Source organism: Lipophrys pholis (assembly GCF_963383615.2).
Source record: "Lipophrys pholis genome assembly, chromosome: 10".
Classification (NCBI taxonomy): Eukaryota; Metazoa; Chordata; class Actinopteri; order Blenniiformes; family Blenniidae; genus Lipophrys; species Lipophrys pholis.
The window spans coordinates 11,896,330-11,916,804 of record NC_137640.1 but is presented as its reverse complement, the minus strand read 5'-3'; the positions used below and the strand labels follow the sequence as shown (position 1 = coordinate 11,916,804).

The 20,475-nt window shown below is 43.5% G+C and overlaps 2 protein-coding genes across 2 annotated transcripts in view; both read left to right on the top strand.

The window, feature by feature from the left end:
- The window catches only part of notch2 (notch receptor 2), a 43,586-nt gene extending 36,776 nt beyond the window's left edge, over window positions 1–6,810 (top strand). Inside the window, exons 26-35 of the mRNA XM_080474101.1 lie at window positions 396–922; window positions 1,014–1,346; window positions 1,480–1,622; window positions 1,734–1,941; window positions 2,102–2,186; window positions 2,302–2,455; window positions 2,544–2,863; window positions 3,052–3,199; window positions 3,475–3,572; window positions 3,904–6,810. Of these exons, the coding sequence (XP_080330227.1) occupies window positions 396–922; window positions 1,014–1,346; window positions 1,480–1,622; window positions 1,734–1,941; window positions 2,102–2,186; window positions 2,302–2,455; window positions 2,544–2,863; window positions 3,052–3,199; window positions 3,475–3,572; window positions 3,904–5,355 (3,468 nt within the window). The 3' untranslated portion in view covers window positions 5,356–6,810. The remainder of the gene's footprint in view (window positions 1–395; window positions 923–1,013; window positions 1,347–1,479; window positions 1,623–1,733; window positions 1,942–2,101; window positions 2,187–2,301; window positions 2,456–2,543; window positions 2,864–3,051; window positions 3,200–3,474; window positions 3,573–3,903) is intronic.
- Window positions 6,811–8,565: 1,755 nt separating this feature from the next.
- Window positions 8,566–19,340, top strand: slc35a3a (solute carrier family 35 member A3a). The gene is given in 10 exon segments (XM_080474106.1): window positions 8,566–8,901; window positions 9,020–9,232; window positions 13,203–13,357; window positions 13,479–13,601; window positions 16,318–16,492; window positions 18,421–18,539; window positions 18,725–18,858; window positions 18,952–19,007; window positions 19,010–19,073; window positions 19,165–19,340. Coding segments are annotated over 9 exon segments (1,047 nt in total). The 5' UTR covers window positions 8,566–8,901; window positions 9,020–9,042; the 3' UTR covers window positions 19,196–19,340.
- Window positions 19,341–20,475: the final 1,135 nt, after the last annotated feature.

Here is a 20,475-nt window from a genome sequence, read left to right as displayed (position 1 = left end):
ATCCTCGTTGACAGTGATGGTATGTTTCATGGGTCTAATCAGATTAAAGTCATGAATATGTATGCAGTGAGTGACGAAGGGAGATTTCACACACAACACATTATATTCCTTCTCTTTGCTAGCCCACTTGTGTCTTTACACTCAGTGCCAGTTTTTCTCTTCACTAACATCTTGCTCCCTATTTATTCTCATGCTTGCTTCCGAAGGCCACCCCATGGCTCAGGTACGGTAGACTGGCAACAGATCTGTCGGAAATGCTTGCTGTGAACTTCCTCTTCCAGTTTATTTGTTTGGTTAAACGTCTCCTGCAATCGAACAATATCACAATTTTTTTAAGGGCTGTATGAATAGCTGTATTACTGCGTCACACTCACACAAGCCGTTTGCTTTTAAAGGGCTTCACTGGATTCAGCTGTGTTGAAATTGAAGGTTACAACTGTGGAAAACTACGTTGCCAGAATAATGGGCGCTGCGTGGAGTCACCAGGTGGCCACCTATACTGTCACTGTCAGCCAGGTTTCAGTGGGCCACACTGCGAGAATGAACAGAGGTGCCCCTGGCCCTGCCAAAATGGAGGAACTTGTGTACAAGACCAATCCAACACATACCAGTTCAGCTGTCGCTGTCCTCTGCGTTTCTCCGGACGATACTGTGAGAAACTGCTTGCGCTACCCACTCCGACCTGCCCCTACCCACAGTGTGAGCTGCACTCAGGAGATAAAGTGTGCGATGACCAGTGTAACAACCACGAATGTCAGTGGGATGGAGGAGACTGCTCACTCAACTGGAAGAAGCCTTGGGAGAACTGCACTGCCAGTGTTGCTTGCTGGGATCTCTTCAAAAATGGACGGTGTGATAAGGAGTGTGACAACTCTGGGTGCCTCTTTGACGGCTTTGAGTGTCAGGAGCCCTCGTTATGCAAGTATGTGACTCTCCGTGTTGTCATCACAGTCGCACACACAATTGCAACATTGGGTTCAAATCACAAACCTGCATTTTGTGTTTATCTTTAGGTATGACAAGTACTGCGCAGACCATTATCGTAACAACATCTGTGACCAGAGCTGCTACACAGAGGCTTGTGGCTGGGATGGCCTCGACTGCTCTTTAGAGACTCCACCTAAAGTTGTTGGCGGCACGTTGATCCTCGTTGTTCGACTGCAGCCTAAGGAGCTGCTTGGAGACATAAGGGGTTTCCTGCGCGCCCTGGGAGCCCTGCTGCACACTAACCTGCAAGTGAAGCTGGATGACAACAAGGAGCCAATGGTGTACCCCTACTATGGAGAAGAGGAGGAGCAAAAGCGGAGGATTAGAAGCAGGCGAGAATTAGACAGAGAGGTTATTGGGTAAGGATATTTATAATAGCATATTCTGAATATGATCTGTCTCTACATTTACCATGTGTCACTTGAATTTGAATCATGAATTTGCTGCTTATTAGTAACCTTTTGTATTTTGTTTTTATTTACACACGGGCAGCTCTGTGTTGTACCTGGAGATTGATAACCGTGAATGCTCCCAAACCTCCGTTCACTGCTTCTCCAAAACCGATGAGGCTGCATCCTTCATCGCAGCTGCACACATCAAGGCTCAATTGCCATACCCCCTAGAGTCGGTTAGAAGTAAGTACACCTGGAGTACAAATGGACAAATGGAGTTTTACTTGCTTGTTTTCAGGAAAAACAAAATCAAATGAAGCTTGAAGTATTTAGACCGGTCTCTTTATCGTCTAGGTGAGCCAGCGACAGCGCCACCTGAAAATTCGTTTCTGATGTATGTGGTTGGAGTTGCGGTGGTTGTTATCCTGCTCATCCTCGTGCTCGGGATGCTAGCAGCCAAAAGGAAGCATAAAAATAGTGTCCTTTGGTTGCCTGATGGCTTCTTGGCAACGAAGAATGACAAAAGGAGAGAGCCTGTTGGACAGGACGACTTTGACATGAAGTAAGTGACTGACAAGTCTGTAGACTGCCTCAAAAGCTGTAGGATTTTACACTCAAAACAACAAGAGCACCTTGTTTTAGCTTAAACATATGCAGGTGCTTTCCAGAAATATTCATTATGGTAAAATTGCATGATTTTCAAATTTTTGTTCCCACATCAGAAATTTCAAGACACAGGATGGATCTATTGAAGGAGGTCAGAGTCAGAGGTGGCTTGAAGATGAAGTACCATTCAAAAAGCCAAGAGTGAGTGCCTAATAAAGATGACTATCGATTGGAATATTTTAGAATAAATTGAACAGGAAATGTTTGGTATCTATGGGGTTTTTTAAGTTGCTGTTTATTTTGTTTCTTGTTGCAGACTGAAGACAAACCACTGCTTCCCATTCCTATGGATGGAGATGTTGACCGAAGAGAGTGGACCCTCCAGCATCGCAAAGCTGCAGACATCACCCTGACGCCGCCACAGGCCGACCTGGATGCAGACTGCCTGGATGTTAATGTCAAGGGACCCGGTGAGCAAAAGATTACTTACAGATTTTTGCATCTGACAAAGTTTTTAACAACTTCATCTAAATTAATAACACATTTCTCCCCGTTTAGATGGCTTTACCCCTCTGATGCTTGCATCACTGCGTAACGGCGGAGGCCCGGACTGCAGCCTGCATGGAGAAGAGGAGGAGGAGAGTGGTGGAGATGAACCGGGGCCGAGCGTTATTTCAGACCTGATCTCTCAAGGAGCCTCTTTGATGGCTCAGACTGATCGTACCGGAGAAACTGCGCTTCATCTGGCTGCACGATACGCCAGGGCCGACGCTGCCAAGAGGCTGCTGGATGCTGGAGCGGATCCCAATGCCCACGACAACATGGGTCGAACTCCTCTGCATGCTGCTGTGGCAGCTGATGCTCAGGGAGTCTTTCAGGTGGGAGCAGTCTCTGACCAGAAGCAGGTGTCAGGTTTCTTCATGAAGTTGAAACTTGTGGCAGTCACAACTGTTGTCAATAATAACGATTAATTCCATCAAATAATTCCATTAATTGTAAAGTCTTCATCACAACAGTTATCTCATCATGTAATGTGTTTATATTTGTGATTTTTGTTCTCTCCCAGATTTTGATCCGTAATCGTGCAACAGAACTGGATGCCAGGATGAATGATGGCACCACTCCACTGATTCTGGCAGCGCGACTGGCTGTGGAGGGCATGGTGGAGGAGCTGATACATTGCCATGCTGACATCAATGCTGTTGATGACCACGGTCAGAAAACCACTATTGTCAAGATTTTGTTGTCTATTCAGACCTTTCAATAAATCACGCACTGTGACAAGCTCCCCAGTTATAGCTGTACAACTATGATATGGAAGGTGACATTAAAATCCATTCGGCAATACTTTTTTTTTTCCTTCGTTTAGAAAAAGGAAAGATTTATTGAGCTCTGATTAGTAGCTCAAATAAAGTTAAGGTGTAGTACCAGAAATTACCAGTGGTAGTCATGCTGTCCTGTTTTTTTTTTTATTCTCCCACTATTACAGGTAAATCCGCTCTTCACTGGGCAGCTGCAGTTAATAATGTGGAAGCCACACTTGGGCTTTTGAAGAATGGAGCCAACCGTGACATGCAAGATAACAAGGTGCATACTGATCTTTTGATTTCACTCAATTGTTATGCTATTTATATGCCAATCATTGGAACCAATGGAGTAGTTTTTGATGGTTCACATATTGCTGTGGACTATGAGATTGTTCAGGTTGTTGTGTACTCTTCTGTACTATTGCTCCTCTAAAAGTGTGTTGCACATAGTCTCAAATGTTGTTCTGCATGGATTCACAAGTGTGTTGCTTTGGAATAAATTCCTCCCAAAATGGAATTAAATTTATTGTAAAAACTCCCTAACCAGTTTAGATAAGTACAAATACTTTACATCCGTCACTAAAAAACTTACCTACGTGTGTTCACTTCAGGAGGAGACCCCATTGTTCCTGGCAGCACGAGAAGGCAGCTTCGAGGCGGCACAGGTGCTCCTCGATCACTATTCCAACCGGGACATTACTGATCACCTGGATCGGCTTCCCCGCGACACTGCTCAAGAACGCATGCATCACGACATCGTGCGTCTACTGGACCAGTACAATCTAGTCCACAGTCCGCACAACGGGCCGAACCATATGGGCGGAGGAGGGAACTCCTCCGTCATGTGTGGGGCCAATGGAGCCGGCTTCATCGGCATGCGTCCCGGACCGCAGGGGAAAAAGAGCAGGCGTGGTGGAGGCGGGGCAAAGGTGGGAGGTGTTGGAGGCGGGGCTAAGGAGCTGAAGGACATGAAAGCAAAGAGAAGAAAGAAGCCAGCCGGAGGAGAAGCACCAGGTTTGGCCGCAGGAGTCGGAGGAGCCAATGGTGGAGGTGCAACAGGAGGGAGCACTAATGGTGGCAAGGCAGCTGCAGGACTTCCGGAGAGTTCTGTCACCATGTCGCCTGTCGACTCCCTGGAGTCTCCTCACTCATACACAGGTGATGTTTCTGGAGCTGGCACTACCACAGCAAATTCTCCTCCCCTCCTGAGCAGTCCCACCTCCAGACAAATGCTGCCCCCTGTCAGCCACATGCTGGGACAGCAGCAAGGCTGGGTGGGAGTGACCAAGCATGGCTACGGCAGCCACATGTTTGGCCTCGTTCCACACCAGATGGGAGGATCCCACCCTGGCATGAGCCAACATCACGGCCAGAGCCCGATGCTGACCCCCATGAATGTCACTATGAGCAGGGAGCAGCTGCCGCCCATCGTCACGTTCCAGATGATGGCCCCCGGGGCCGGCCAGGCCATGATGAAGCAGCCGCAGCCGGTGCAGGTGCCAGTCACACAGGCCCGGAGCCAGAGCCAGAATCAGAGCCACTCCCACCAGGGGCCGGGCCACCTCCACTGCGCCCAGGGCATGATGTACCAGATGCCTGAGCAGATGGGCATAACACACGGGCTCTCCCACACCCTGCAGCACCCCCATAACATCAGTCAGGGTGGGCATGGAAGTATCGAGGGCCAGTCCCGACCACTGCCCTCCTATCCTCCCATGCAGAGCCCTGTGGATAAATACCCAACACCCCCGTCTCAGCACAGTTACACCACTGTCGGCTCGGAGGGCACCACGCCTGGCCACTCTGCCCACCCGCCCAGCGAGCACCCGTATCTCACCCCCTCACCCGAATCCCCCGACCCCTGGTCGTCCTCCTCGCCACACTCCAACTCGGACTGGTCTGATGTCACCACCAGCCCCACCCCTCTGGGGAACTCGCATCACACACTGCAGTCGTCCCACCGCACACACATTCCTGAGCAGGGGCAGCAGCACCCACAGTCACAACAGATGCAGCAGGCCCCTCAGCAACCACAGCCTGGAAACATGCAGGTGTTTGGGTAGACCTGCCAGAGGAAAGCAGGAACAGACTGAGTTTGGAGTTTCTGTGTCGTGAGATGACAACACATCGTAACACATTCAATGCTTTTCTCGTCTTTCTCTTGATTCTCTTTGTTTATCCTACCATATGATAATCAGTCGCCTCCCTTTTTATATTTTCCCTTTTGCACTTAAGAGACTTTGTATAGTTACCAAGACATTTTTGCGTACGGTCAGCAAGAAATCGAAAGTTGTCGAAACCGAGAAGCTCTGCGTTGGCTGTCACAAGCTGAGGCCACTTCACATTGTTGTTCGTTTGATCCCAGCCGAGAATCCTCTGCTTTCTGATGGTCGAGTCGAGACTTTCCTTTTTTGTGACTTGGCACCAAACACACAAACTGTTTATCGACGGATCATCGAGGAGCTGCAGACCAGATGGTGCTCAGCTGGTGTTGCACCAGAGAAACAGACTGTGGAGACGGACACCGAGACGGGACTATGGACGACGTTGTTACTTCTCTGGGCTAAATGCTACCTTCAGATGTTGCTCAGCGTAATAAACCAGCCCGTACTAACTCCTCATTGAAAACCACTTCACTGTTTTAACAGGATGGGTCGAATTAGTTGGTGCATTCATCCTCGAAGCAGAACTCCCCATTTGTTGCCTTCTGTGTTTTATTCTGGTATTTCTTGTTATTGAGCTAAAGGAGATTTGTGCCGTACGACAAACACCAACAGAACTACACATTAAAAACAGATGCACACCGGGGCAGTGTGTTGCAATGTGGGTCAGTGCTTCTGGTGTGAACATATTGTTAGTAGTTTGATTCCAGCTGACAAATGATAGCGTTTCAAATCAAACACCGCCAGTCCGACATGCAGTCATTTGCTGTCATGCTGTGGTTGCGGCCATGTTATTTTTTTTCTCCAGCAGTTCCTCTTAGAGAAATCCAAGAGTTCATCTGAAAACCAAATAATACTTGTGTGGATGTTTCACCAGAGGCAGACCGTGAGTTGTTGAGGAATTCATTCATAAACTTTATGCAAGAAGCAAATCATTTGTGTGTCACATGTTGTTACTATAGTATCGCCAGGTTTTATATGTTGTATGATGAAATGTAAATACACTTATAGAGCACATGTTGCTTCTTATAACTGAGCTTCATTTTTGCAAAGATGATGTTGACTTTTTTTATTTTAAAGGTTTTTATACTGTTCGCACTTCCTAAGTGATTCTGAATGTTACAGAGGCAGTTTTTTTTTTTACCTTCGGGCTGCCCCCATTAAGTAGTTTTTCTTCCAGAATTGTATAACCAGCTTTGCTTTGCTACAATCAGATTTATTTTGTTATTCGCACTTTTGCAATGATCATGATTCATAAACCAAGTTCGGAAGGTGAGTGAGGAAAAAAAAAAGCTTATCTTTGTCTTTCTTTTTAAAGTAGATGCCGAGTATAGCTTTGTGTGACTACTACGTAAACACAGACAATCATTCACTGTATATCCTTTTAAACTCACAAAAGAAACATCAGTGTCTCTAAGACCAAATTTCTATTTAAATGTCAGTCAAATATTTTCACCATGTCCAAATTTTGTTGATCTTGTTGGCAAAAGTTTTGCCATGTATCAAATGTTGGAAACAGCCTGTCTTTAAACAAAAACAAAAAAAATCATGTGTGACACTTCGGAAAAGTCCTCGTTTGATTAAAATCCAGTGTGTGATGCTTCACGGCTTTATTCTACATCCTTTAATGTCCTTGGAGTTTTACACACAAGTGCTCCACATGTCAGCATTTTAATAGGAACTGTGTCAGCTCCCATATATAAGCAAGGCTATGAGTCCATATTGTGCGTGTGTGTATGTGTGTGTGTGTGTGTGTGTATGTGTGTAATATTACGTTTACTATTTCTCTGTTAACCAAATAGCCTCTAATATACATTAAATATGGAGTAGTCATCACCATGTTTGCATACGGTAGAACAAAAACTGATGAAATAAATTTTGTTGGAAAAAAAGTGATCAACCAAATGTGTTTCCTCTAATAAAAACCAAATACCAAATCTTTATAGATGTTGTGTTTGTACATGTAGATGTAGATGTTGCAGGATTTTGTACAATGATGGCCTTTTTGAAAATTGAATTGGCTTTTTTTTTTTTTAGCCGAGGTGTCAGACTCATTTTGATTCATTGGCCACATACAGCAGAATTTGATCTCAACAAAGTGAAATATTATGAAAACCTAAACACTCTTCTCAATTGACTGAACGCCCAGGTAGTTTTTACCCAGATATCTCAGCGGAGAGCAGCAATGTGTGACTTGTAGTTGAACTGCAGCTGTCTGACAGATTTTGTTCTGAGACCTGTAAACATTCCGTTGCAATACAGTATGAATGCTTCAGTGCTGATGTTATTTAAAGCCAATACATCTTTAAGTTAAAATGTGTTTTCCTTAAAAAACTAGCTGTAATTAGTCTTATCATTCTCTTGGTCCACTGAATTGTAGTTGTTTATTTACTCTATTTAAATTGTACATACAGTAGGTGTGATGAGTGTGTTTGCCCTCTTTATTTCGTAGTGGATGTGCTCCAACACCCTGAGTAACACCATGGAAACCATGACCAGAACTAACTATCTATCTATCTATCTATCTTTCTTTCTTTATTAGTTTATTTAAGAGGGACAGAACAGAGAGCATTGTTACAACAATAGCAACCGATGCCATGTCCATGAGCCATCTAGCCAAAGGCTAATTTGCAGACCCGGTCCCCAACATGAAACAGACACAAGCAAACAGTTATACATAGTTATACATAAAACATGATATAATATAAATAGTTTACAGATTTAAAGATCGATCTATCTATCTGTGTATCTATCTATCTATCTATCTATCTATCTATCTATCCATCTATCTATCTATCTATCTATCTATCTATCTATCTATCTATCTATCTATCTATCTATCTATCTGTGTATCTATCTGTGTATCTATATCTAACATATCTATCATATAAGGAACCAATGTTATAATTGGTATATAATATAATGGTTATGAAGATTATTGATGTCGTGGAATGATCAATTGTATAAAATAGAAATACTTTTTCATCCCAGAGGAAAATTCTGAAATCATTATTTAATTGAGAATAGAAAAATTAAATTAAATTAAATTAAATTGGAGTTGCACTCCGCCAGCCCGGCAGGTGGCGCTGGGGGGCAAAAAGAGGACCTGTCGAGTAGCTGAAGAAGAGACGTGAACAGGGAAGTCCTCCAGGATCTGTACCTGTACACGCATGGGGATTTTTTCACGGATTTCCTCATTCCCCGGTCCTCCTCGGTGTGTTTCGGGGTATTTTTCCTGGCGCCTGCTGCGGCCGTGATGGCAGATAACGATGTGACAGCGGCAGAAGTCCGCGTTGAGCTGTGAGCTGTGCGGTCTGGGTCGATGGACGGCAGGACTTGATGCTGTTTTGACAGCTGGGCTGAGCCTCTTCAGGGACAGCAGAGCTTTACGCTGCACACGGCGGCACATTGTATGCTTTCATAAAGCGTCGCTAAAAGAAGGAAAAGGTTAGTAAAACCCCCTTTTCAGACCCCCTTTTTCGCTCGCTGTTAAACTTGTAGACGCTTTGTCCCGCCTGTAGCTCCCGGTCTCAGTCTGCGGGGTCTCTTGTGCTCTTGTGTCCAGCTGCCCCCTCCACCCCCGTGGCCATGGCCTCGTTCCGGCTGAAGTACCTCTCCCTGGGCGTGCTGGTGTTCCAGACCACCTCCCTGGTGCTCACCATGCGGTACTCCCGCACCCTGCAGGCTGAGGGCCCCCGGTACCTGGCCTCCTCGGCCGTGGTGGTGGCCGAGGTCCTGAAGATCTTCACCTGTGTCTTGCTGGTCTTCAAGGAGCACAGTGAGTCCTGCTGCACACTGTAAACAAAAGAAACTGCTTAGAACTGTTAGTGTTACTATGAAAGTAACCGGAAATATTCACCTCTCATCCAAAAGACCTCATACCACCTGATTGAAGGGTGGTTCTAATACAGTACAACCAAGGAAGCCTGGAAACATCTTCAAAACCCAAAGCAAGTCCAGAATGATATATGAATTTAACCTGACCTGAGTCACTGACAACCTTCTCAGTTGGCTGACTAACTAAGCTTTAATAATCTGCTTATGGAGAATCCTTCTTCTGCATTTACCCATTTTATAACTAGGATGTCTTAGACTGCCTAAGTGGTGATCTATCCCTTTCCCTTGTGGGATTCGAACCTGCAAACATCCAAGCCAAAGTCTCCTTCTCTTGCCTCTGGGCTACCAACTGCCCCAACCTCAGCAACTCAACTCAATGAAAATAGTATTCTCAATGTTTCATGATTTTTGCTCAGTTTATGAACGCCAGTACTCCTATGATATGTCATTTAGTCAAGCAGACTGTCAGAACATCAGTATAATTAACTGAATTCTACGGTTTATATGCCTTTAGCCCAGTGGTTGCCAAAGTGTGACGCAAGCCTTCTATAGGCGACCATCAGAGAGCTTTAGAGAAGCAGCAGGGGGATACTTCTTTCTCTGTTTGATCTCTATCCCTCCTCTGCCTGTTCTGCTTGGCACAAATCACACTTATTAAGACAGTCTGTCCTTCGGCTGATGAAATTGTTTTACAACCCGTTTAATACCCATACATGTATGAAAAACAAACACTGCTGGAAACCCAAGATCAGCAACAGCCAGGTCAGGGTTTTTATAGTTCCAACACCCACGTTGGTAGTTCAAAATCCTCCCGATTTACTGAGCCTTTAAAGTGACCAAGTAGTTAAAAAAAACAACAACAACAGTTTCTTCTTTTATTCCATCCATACAAGCCCAGTTTTCTCCGTGCATGGCTGAAATGCATGTTTTTACTTGGCTTATGTCATGGTGAGCAGACCCTTCATATTATTATATTGTCTTAGACCCTTATCAGCCAGATCTTAAGACACCGAAAGCTGAGTATCAGCTGTGACACAGAGGCCTGATGCTGTTAAACCTGCCATGTACACTGAAGCGGTAGAGACTTAAATTATTCCAGGAATTTCTTTCTAAGGCTTTTTTCTTCAATCACAAAGGCTCATATGACAGGCTATCAAACTGGAGAACCGCTTTGTAAAATAATAACCAGACAAACAAGAACAGTGTGGGTTTTTGTTACGGTCATTAAACCTTCTTTAAGCAGGGCACACCCTGAGCCGTATATACTGAACTGGTGGTGAGGCTCATCAATTCAATTCAACTTTATTTATGTAGCACCAAATACAACACAGTCATTTCTAGGTGCTTTTTTTACAGAGAGAAACCCAACAGATCATCACTGACAAACAATTAAACATCTTCAAATTAAATAATGACAGAAATCAAACCTGCATGTCACTTTGCTGTACTGAAAGAAAAAAAAAAAGGCTGTAAGGTTAAAAGCTCTACTGTGTCTCAGCACAAGATGGCATGACCTCCACATGCACACTTCGGCTGCCGCCTAACTCAGACATGGCGTTCCCAGCTTTGGCCACGAGAACAGTGAAGGCTAAACAAAATGGAGCAGTCGCAGACTCATGTGACTTGAGTCATGTGAAGATAACAAGTCCTGATAAAATGCTCTGTAATGTCTTTGTTTGGAGCCCCTCGCGGTGTTAACAGCTAGAGACTTCAGCCGGGACCACTTTACATCTGACTCCATAAAAGATGAAATAGATAGCTGAACATGAGACCCGATCACTTCTTCTCCTTCTTCCAAATCCAAACACGCACAAAGTATTGTCTTCATGTACAGCGTCTTCTTTTCATAGTACAGCTTTAACCTGCATGTGTGTGTGTGTGTTGCTCAGTCAAACGTGTTCACAGACGTTGATTTCTCGAAATTTGGGAATAAGGCTTTTCAGTGTGAATTAAACGTATGAAGTGTTTGATTTCTTTGCTTTGAAGTGTCACCCCATTAGCATTTTTTATCTTTCTCTCCTTTCTGCATACAGATGTATAATAGAAACTTCTCACAAACAGTTAATGATGTTTAGCTTCTGGGTAAAAAAAAAAATATGGAAAAGGGAAAAAGTTCATGCTCCAGTGATATTTTTTAACACGAAAGTAGGGGAAGCAACTAGGCGGGGCAAGTAGAAGAATGCAGTGGTGATTTCCTCATCTCAAACAATTTATTGAAACGAAAGCCAACACCAGTGGGGGGGTATATAACTGCATAAAATGTCATGGTCTCCATACCTCGTCATGTTGCCCCTGAGCATCGATTGCAGCTCGACTACGACGTCTCTTGCTGTTCACAAGTTGACTTATTGTCTGCTGAGGCGTGGAGTACCACTCTTCCTGAACAGCAGCCCTCAGGTCATTGAAGTTTCGGGGTACAGAGTTACAAGCCCATGTGCAGCGACTCCGCTGATTCCAGAGGTTTTCTATGGGATTCAGGTCCTGGAGAAAGTGCAGGCTGCTCCATTTGATGTACCAGAGTCTCCAGCAGTTGTTTCCTAATGATCAGAGCTGGAGCATCGTCGTCCATGATGATGAAATTAGGCCTGTGTTGTTACTGCAGTGCCACAATGACTGGAGTAATGATGTTATTCAGGCAGTGTGGTCTCGTCACTGTACCTTCATAAATGCTGCCCGGCCCGTGTAAGACCATGTAGCCCGTTCCTGGTGGTGTGGTCCGGTACCCTTGCTCGTCATCTGGCAACACGCTGATGGAAACGGCTCTCACAGGTCTGACGTGACACTTGGTGACTCTTGCCTCACTTAAATGTGGCTGAAGCTGAGTGGCGTTCCTCATCCGGTTCCACAGAGCAATGTTCACAATGAAGCAGTCATCAGTGTGGGCTGTGGCCACAGTACGTCCACTTCTGTATCTGTTCGTCACTCTTCCAGTCTCTCTGTATCTCTGATCAACCCGCTGGTGACACTGTGACACTCTTAAGCTCAGCAGCCACTTCCGTCTGAGAACATCCTGTCTGAAGCGTTGTAATGGCGAAGTACCATTGATCAGTCGTTAGGCATCGTCTTGGTGTCATGATGTGAAAATGTGAAGATCATGATGAGGACCGTTTAAATACCAATTCTAATTGAATCTGCTTTATTTTTGGTCAATTCATGGATCAAACACTTGTTGTGAATTTTGCCGTTAAGCCCCTTTTATTGGAGAACAGCAAAGTTGTGCAAAAAGGATTGAAGTTGTACGTGTAGGAGTTAGGAGTGTAGAGAAGGTCACAGTAAGTTCACCTCTAAATTATATAGTGAATTTTAGAATCATTCTGAATTATCCCTAACTTTGTGTGAGTCTGGTTAATGATGAATGAGAAATGAACACAGTTCACTTTTTTTCTTCTTAAAAAATGGGAGAGGGGGAACACTTTGTAACATTTTGTTAAGTGATTTAGAAGAACTTACTTAGATTTTTAATCTTCATTTTCAGAATATGAACATTTTGGAATAATTGCCTTATTTTTTCATTGACCTGGTTGCCATTATTAAGTAATATTTTCGAGGTTAAAGTAGATCTGCATCTGGACTCTGTAGTAACATGTGTTTAAAGTTGTTTGAGGATGAGAAACAATATGACGTAACCTGCGGAGGGCTTTTCATTTCTGGCGGGACGTCTTCTCGTTGGCAGCAACGTGAGTCATCCAGGAAAACGCTGCATTAGCCTGTGGTTACTGAATATTTGGGGCGTAACTGCAATGAGATAACATTGCACCATGTCCTACCTGTTCAAAGGATAGTAACCTCGGTTTTAAACTACAAGTCAAGCAGTGTTGTGGATTTAAATTGCAGCCATTAAGAACATGGAAAATTATAGGCTATCACGGTTTCATCACAGATTTGTGTGTCTTAACTTCAATTTATTTCAGGTTACAGCATGCGAGCTCTAAACAGCATCCTGCGCCAGGAAATAATGCACAAACCCATTGAGACGCTGAAGCTGGCGATCCCCTCTGGGATCTACACGCTGCAAAACAACCTGCTGTACGTCGCCCTGTCCAACCTGGACGCCGCCACCTACCAGGTGCGCCGAGATGACACTCGATGAATCACTTTGCAAAGTCTGTACAACTCCAACGGGAGCTGACGCATCTTCTTGAACTTAGCATATCACTGCTAATTATTTATCCCCCCCTCCCCGCTAGGTGACGTACCAGCTGAAGATCCTGACCACGGCTCTGTTCTCCGTGTCCATGCTGGGCCGAAGGCTGGGCGTCTACCAGTGGCTCTCGCTGCTGATCCTGATGGCTGGAGTGGCTCTTGTGCAGGTGCAGTGCATCTTTGCAACACAGCGTCTTAAAATTAACTTAAACCAACATTATTACAGACACACACCCTTTGCTCAAATCTTCATTTTAAATACCCGTCCAACCCCTTCAAAACCTGCACACGTCTTCTCTCAGATGTTTTCGTTTCGTTGTTAGTTTTCGCTGTGTCAGCCAGAGCTGCAAAGCTTCTTAGCCTTTCTAAAACATAACGGTCGGTAGTGATGGCGTGTGTCACTCAATCTGTCTAAAACAACCTTCCCCAATTCTGAGCTGCTGTTTTGTGTTTTTCCATGCTGTTTAACTTGCAGCTCAGGGTTCAATGCAGAGCTTTATTTGCACGTGCTCAACACCTCGTCCAGTTCTACTCTACAAACTCATTTAAGTCAAGCTAACATGTTTGCGTGAACTATTTTAGTCCCAATTTTATCAATGCAATTTTATTTATTTTAAATATTTTTTTCAATTACTTTAGTATTCTATTTTTTTTTTCTCCTTGCTGTTTGATTGAAACCACACATTTTGAATTCAGCATACAAGAATATGTAAGTCACAGGAACTTTTCTTTGTCTTGGAACAAATATCTATTTTACTCTGTAGGTAATGACGGTGAAACACTGAAAAACCTCACAATACTTCTTGTAACGCAAGAGGATCAAGGATAGAATATATGGATAATTCTGCGAACATACTTTCTGGGAGCAAAATGTTGTTGAAACTCTTGTGATCTCTGAGCCACACTTACTCAGCTTTGTAAAGGTTGAATAAATAATGAGGCCCAAAGCTGGAACATTGAATAAATATTGGCTTTCAGCGGTTACGAGAGATGCATGAATGAATTCCGTCTCAGAAGAGGAATGACTGTTTTTGTGACACCTCCTCCTGTTTCTTGGAGGAAGATAAAGTGCAGTCTGCCGGATTGCACTTGGATTTGATCTGAATGCTGGATGAGCATCAAGACAGAAAAGCACATTAGTGAAGAATATGCCCTCATACGTCCACAGGGACAGAAACAGTGACTCCTAGACGGTTCTCAGTGGGCTCCAAAAGAGTGCTGAAGTGACTGTGGTTTGTCTCTGACGCCTCCCAAAGGCTCAAGCTCCACATCAACACATCCAGGATGATGCTATGACACACAGTCGTAGCAACTGTTCTGTGTGCAAACTGCATCACCTACAAATGAGCAACAAGACCAGCATGAATCCGGGAGAAATTATTGGTTGTTCTGCATTCATTGCATTTATTTCAATATTTGTGCTGCAGGGGTTTATTGTGGGACAGATTGGACTGCTCTAGCAGTGGAGGACGAGCTGTATCTTCCCCTGAAAAAAATGTCTTTATTAAGCAGAACTCCACTTTGTTCCGATCTTTTATTTATTTATTTTAACCAGAAATAAAAGTGATATTGTACCGGCAGATGTGTTTCCCTGCACAACCACAGAACGTCATGATCTTTTGCATTAACGCCCGTTTTCCTGCTTACGGCAGCATGTCACTAACCAACTCGCACTGCGCAGCACTTTTGCAACTCAGCCGAGCTGTGAAGACTTCTGTGTTTGAGCTTCAGGTACCTACTGTCCTCGACTGATCCGACTCATTATTGATCACTGCATTGATCCCTAAAGCGCACAACTCGCAATCGTTTCACTGGCATACAACTCGCAGCACAGACCGAACAGCTATACTGTCTGCTGATTTGAATTTTCTTATCTTGACACCTCTGTTGTATATTGGTGCAATTTCTGTGCTGCAGAGCGTGCACTTATTCTCTCACTTGCCTGGAGATAAACAGGATAATTTGTACCGCTCCTGCTCCCCACCGTTAACTACAAGGCAGCAGCCTGCAGGTGCTTTGCTTTGCTTTGAGCACCGACAGAGAGGAGTGGGAGAGCGCGAGTATGGCTTTGTCTACCAAAACCAAATGAGCTTAACAGCGTCTCTCAAGCTCACTAATGAATTTTTCATATCTTGTTTGTTTACTTGATAGGAAAAATTAGAATGTGAAAACAAGCAGCTGTGTCATCGACCTCTGGTTCTGATCCAGCTTTTAGAAGTGTCTTTTTGTCTGCATTCTTATTTGGAAAATGCTTTGTGTTGTAGGTTTTAGCTGAAAATGGTGAAAAGCTATTATCGATATGTTTTTATACTGCCACTCCTCATTTCTTGAACAAAATGTCTGTCAAATTTTGTTAAAGTTCATGAGTTTGTTCCCCCCAAAAAAAACAAATATTTAGTGTTTAAAAGTGAGTCTCATCTCCCTTAAAAAAAAAAAAAAGCTTGTGCTTTTTAACAGTGAGGTGCCCATGAGATTTGAGGCATTGCTGGGCTGTTTGCTGCGTTTACTTTACTGGCTTTGCACAGGTCCCGGATCCTTTTTCATTGTTTGAGCTGAAGGTTTGTTAGTGAAGTCATTGACCTAAAGGTCTATGCAGAGATGTTCCTGGTAAATCACTGTTTTCAAGCCTGGTGTAACATATTCTAGTGTCTTGTGTCATATTCTGCACTCTCGGATGACAATAGATCACATTTTGTGACCAAATTAGTAAGACAACGACGACATTTAAAATGTTTTTGTTTGTTTGCTTTTGGTACTTTAGGAGTTTGGCAGATGTCAGTGTCATATGCAGCTGTTCTAGTGTCAACATTAGGAGTCAACTTCACATCTGAACTTTCATTTTTTGTGCATGAAATTGAGTCTTCTGTCTGCCTGTGCTTGCAGTGGCCCTCCGAGTCTGCCACAGCCAAAGAGAAGGAGGCCCTCTCTGCGGGGTCACAGTTTGTCGGCGTCGCAGCGGTCCTGGTGGCGTGCTGCTCCAGTGGGTTCGCTGGTGTCTACTTTGAAAAAATCCTGAAGGAGAGCAAACAAAGTGTCTGGGTCCGCAACATCCAGCTCGGTCAGTGTCCACCTATCGGTCCGAGTCGGCACTAATTATGAAACATATAGTTATGCAGAATAAATCACGACGATTGATTCCAGCTATTGGCCAACAGGAAATAGTGACGTGAGCTGATGTTACTTAAAAATACCTTTAATATGAGGCCACTGTCACAGAGGCAAAGTCGTGTGTGTGCCTCTGTGTCCTCGTCCTCCTTGCACAGAGAGCCAGCTGGGCTTTTTACCCTCCGATATGTTTCTGCGAAGATGAATGTTCCTGCCTATTTTTCCTGTTTATTTTTACCCTGGAACGTGTGAGGCTTGTGTTAAGTCTCCTGTGATTCCTGGTGCGAGCTTTGAGTTTTTCCCACCTGCTTTAGAAACGCTGGAGCTCAAATCTGCACCAGGAGCCAAATAAAGAAAATGCAGAGGCTATTATGTGTCTAGTAGTTATATAGTATATAGTAGTCGTTACCACTTAATAAAAATACTATATGTGGCCATTGCATTGGATCCATTAGCTGATTAATAAATTGTATTTTATGCTTTTATTCAAAATATAATTGATAATCATACTTTTTGGAGGATTTGAAAGCAGAGACGGTTTAAATATCTGGGGTGGAGATCACATTTCTATGCTCCCGTGTAATTCATTCCAAAATAGACTCTTTGTACTACGCTAATATATTTTTTTTTATCAGGAGTTTCATTCAAAAGTTGTAAGAAAAAAAAAAAGAAGAAAAAAAAAAAAGCCAATTAGACTTTATTTAGGCGTTTCCAGGCTCAGAAAATTACCAAACCTTTAAACTTCCATGAAATATATCAGATATGCGGCCCCTCCTCCCATTATTTGCACAAACACATTTTGCAGAATAAAATTTGCTATTAGTTTCACAGGTTGTTTTTTTTAAATCATTTTAAACCTGATGTACTCTGTCGTTGCAGTAGTTAATTTAAATAAAAAGATTTACGATTACAACTTACGATTCTTAAATAATAGAAACTGGGATAATTTGGCTCACTGGTAGTGAGGCTTTTTTTTGGGGGGTATATTTTGTCCCCCTTAAAATAATCACAGTGAACTGTTTACATTGATGTTTTATATAAATGCTACAATCATTCCTCATTTCACATATTCTTTTATGTTAAAGACACATAAAAAAAAAAAAAGTAGATTTCTGATCTGGGGAAAAATCCAATCTCTGCCTCATTTTTAAGATTTCACACAAAACTAAAGAAAAAGCAATCAGCGAAATAGATGCATCCTGAATGGAGACTATTATTCCTGTTCCTTTCAGTCAGTCCACATATTTCTGAGAGCAACTAAAAAGTTAAATTAACTTCTATAAACACTCTAGAGATCTTGTTAGCGAGACCTTATTACCAGTCAGACATTAAGAAGAGCTTTATTCGTCGTAATTGGTTTCTAAACTAACTCAATTTGTTTTACTGTTATCAGTATTTTAATACGTTAATTTACATATTTATATATATATTTTAATGAATATTAAGTTGATATTTAATTATTCCACCTCTTCTTTAATGTTTATTTTTTGGGTATGTACCGAGTTAACCTGGACATCAAATGGTATTTAGTTTCTTCATGCATGAATTTGGGTTTGACACCAACTTTTACTCGGGTTGCTTAAGAGAGCAGATGAAAATTAACCGTTTGGGCTCGTTTAAAGATTCATTTTCTGTTCATTGATCAGCGCTTCATTCATGAACAGAAAACAAACATTTAGTCAATTCAGGGCCAACAATTCAGCCCAGTTACTGTATAATGACTAATGCAGAATTTAAAGCAGAAATCATGAGCGTTCAAGTTCTAATACATGTAACTTGCTCATGTGCCTCGGCGAAATGTTCTTCCCACGTAAGTCACGGTAGTTTAGTATGGACAGACATTCAGCTCACTCTGGTCTAACATGGTTTGTGTGTTTCCAGGGATGTTTGGTTTCGTATTTGGCCTCTTCGGGATGCTGGCCTACGATGGGGAGCGAGTGAGGGAGTCGGGCATGTTTCAGGGATACAACTCCGTCACCTGGACAGTAGTAGCCCTGCAGGTAAACTCGTCCCTCCTCCGCCACGATGACTCAGACCGACATCTCCCACCAGAACGGTTAAATATATTGCTTTGCCGGCGATCCCGGGGGAACAGAGTGTTTAATTTTGTGGATCAGACTCCCCGTCGTTCCCTTGCAGGTCGTGCCTTTGTCCATCTGTGTCTGTGTGTTTGTTGTTCCTCCAGGCGCTGGGTGGTCTGGTCATAGCGGCGGTCATCAAGTATGCGGACAACATCCTCAAGGGCTTCGCTACGTCTCTCTCAATCATCCTGTCGACTCTCATCTCGTACTTCTGGCTGCAGGACTTCGACCCCACCAGGTAGAGAAATCCGTCATTGTCTTTGTTGTTGTTTTTCTTCCTCGTTGTCGTGATCACTCTCTCTGACCGTTCTTTTCTGCTGTCCATCTGCAGCGTCTTCTTTTTTGGGGCCGTTCTGGTCATCATGGCCACTTTCCTTTATGGCTACGAATGCAAGCCGTCCCCCAACCCCAGCAGGGCGTAGGACCCTCACCGCCGACACGGCAGCAGCAGCGGTAGGAGGTCGAGGAGAGGTGGAGTGGAAGAGGAGGACACGTGAGGGGAAAAAATGAGGGGAAAAGTTTTTGTCATGCCTTGTGATTTCAGAACTAGAATGGGGCAGGTGAACGTGAGGTGAGGAGAAGGTAAACGGGTTGAAATGAGAGGAAACAAGCACAACGCTGTGATTGGTCTCACACCAGAAGTGCCTCAGCTGAGAAAGACAAGCAACAAGAAAAGAAAGCGGGGACTGTGTTTTTCCCCTTTCTTCTATTGTCACTGCTGTCGAGCGAGTCCTGGCTGCCACACCTGCAGAGAAAGACAGAGGACCGACTGATTGTCTTCATCAAGGACTCATTTTGACTGCCAGTAACTGTTCCCGTCACATCGCTCACACCGCGACCATCAAGGATTCGAGAGGTGGACAGCGGGAGCTCGTACGACTTCTTCCTTCAAGGTCGCATTTCTTACATATAAATTGTAAAACCTATCCTAAATTGTTGACGCCTTCACCTCACGGCGGCAGTATTTTACACCCGGACAAGCTTTCCTGTCCACGTGTGACCACTTAAAGCGAAGCGCTTGAATGAGCGTTCTGACGCTGCGTGCCGCTCATGATTTGACAGCCACATGGTTCCTGGTTCGAAATGGTTGCTAGTCTGCTCCAGAGCTATGATTTGTTCGCAGGTTATAAACTCTGTGAACATTCTGGGTTAAAGTACTTTGAATTCTAGATGTGATTGACCTTTTCCGTCGCCAGTCACGCTGAATGTAAGTAGTGATTGAAGTTGACTATGGTGTTGGTGCAGAGCATTCAAATCAGCATTTGTAATTTCATGACTGAATTAACGCTGTCCAGCGCAGGATGAACCATCAGATGTTTGACACTGTGTGAAATTCCTAAATGGGGTGACCTTGATTTGAAAATGCTCCATTGAACAATTAGTGCGTAGACACTATTGGAAAGCAAGTTTTTATTTCATGGGGTCTAAATTCTCTGGTTATCTCTTGGGGAGGTACGACTTAATATCGAAACAAAAGCAATCGTTTAGTCTTTGGCAGTTGCAGTGACCAGAACTAGTATTGTTTCATTTACAGTGCTCGTGATTTTATTCAGCCATTGTTGAAAACGGCTTGAAATCACGAGGGAGTCTGATAACATTTACAGAACTGTGAGTCTTGGTGACGGGACGTTTACACTGTGGACCTCCTATCTGTCCGTCTGATGAAGTAAAACATTCAATGGGGATGTGATTGTGTGTTTAAAATGCTAAAAAAAAAAAAATTATAATAATTAAACACCTGAGAAATACTGTTAATTGAAAATGTTGATTTTGGGGCTTAAAGCTAGTTTGTCTATTTGTAAGATCATTTTTGTTCAATGTGTGATTTTCGTTCTCTTTCAGTGTAAATAACAGC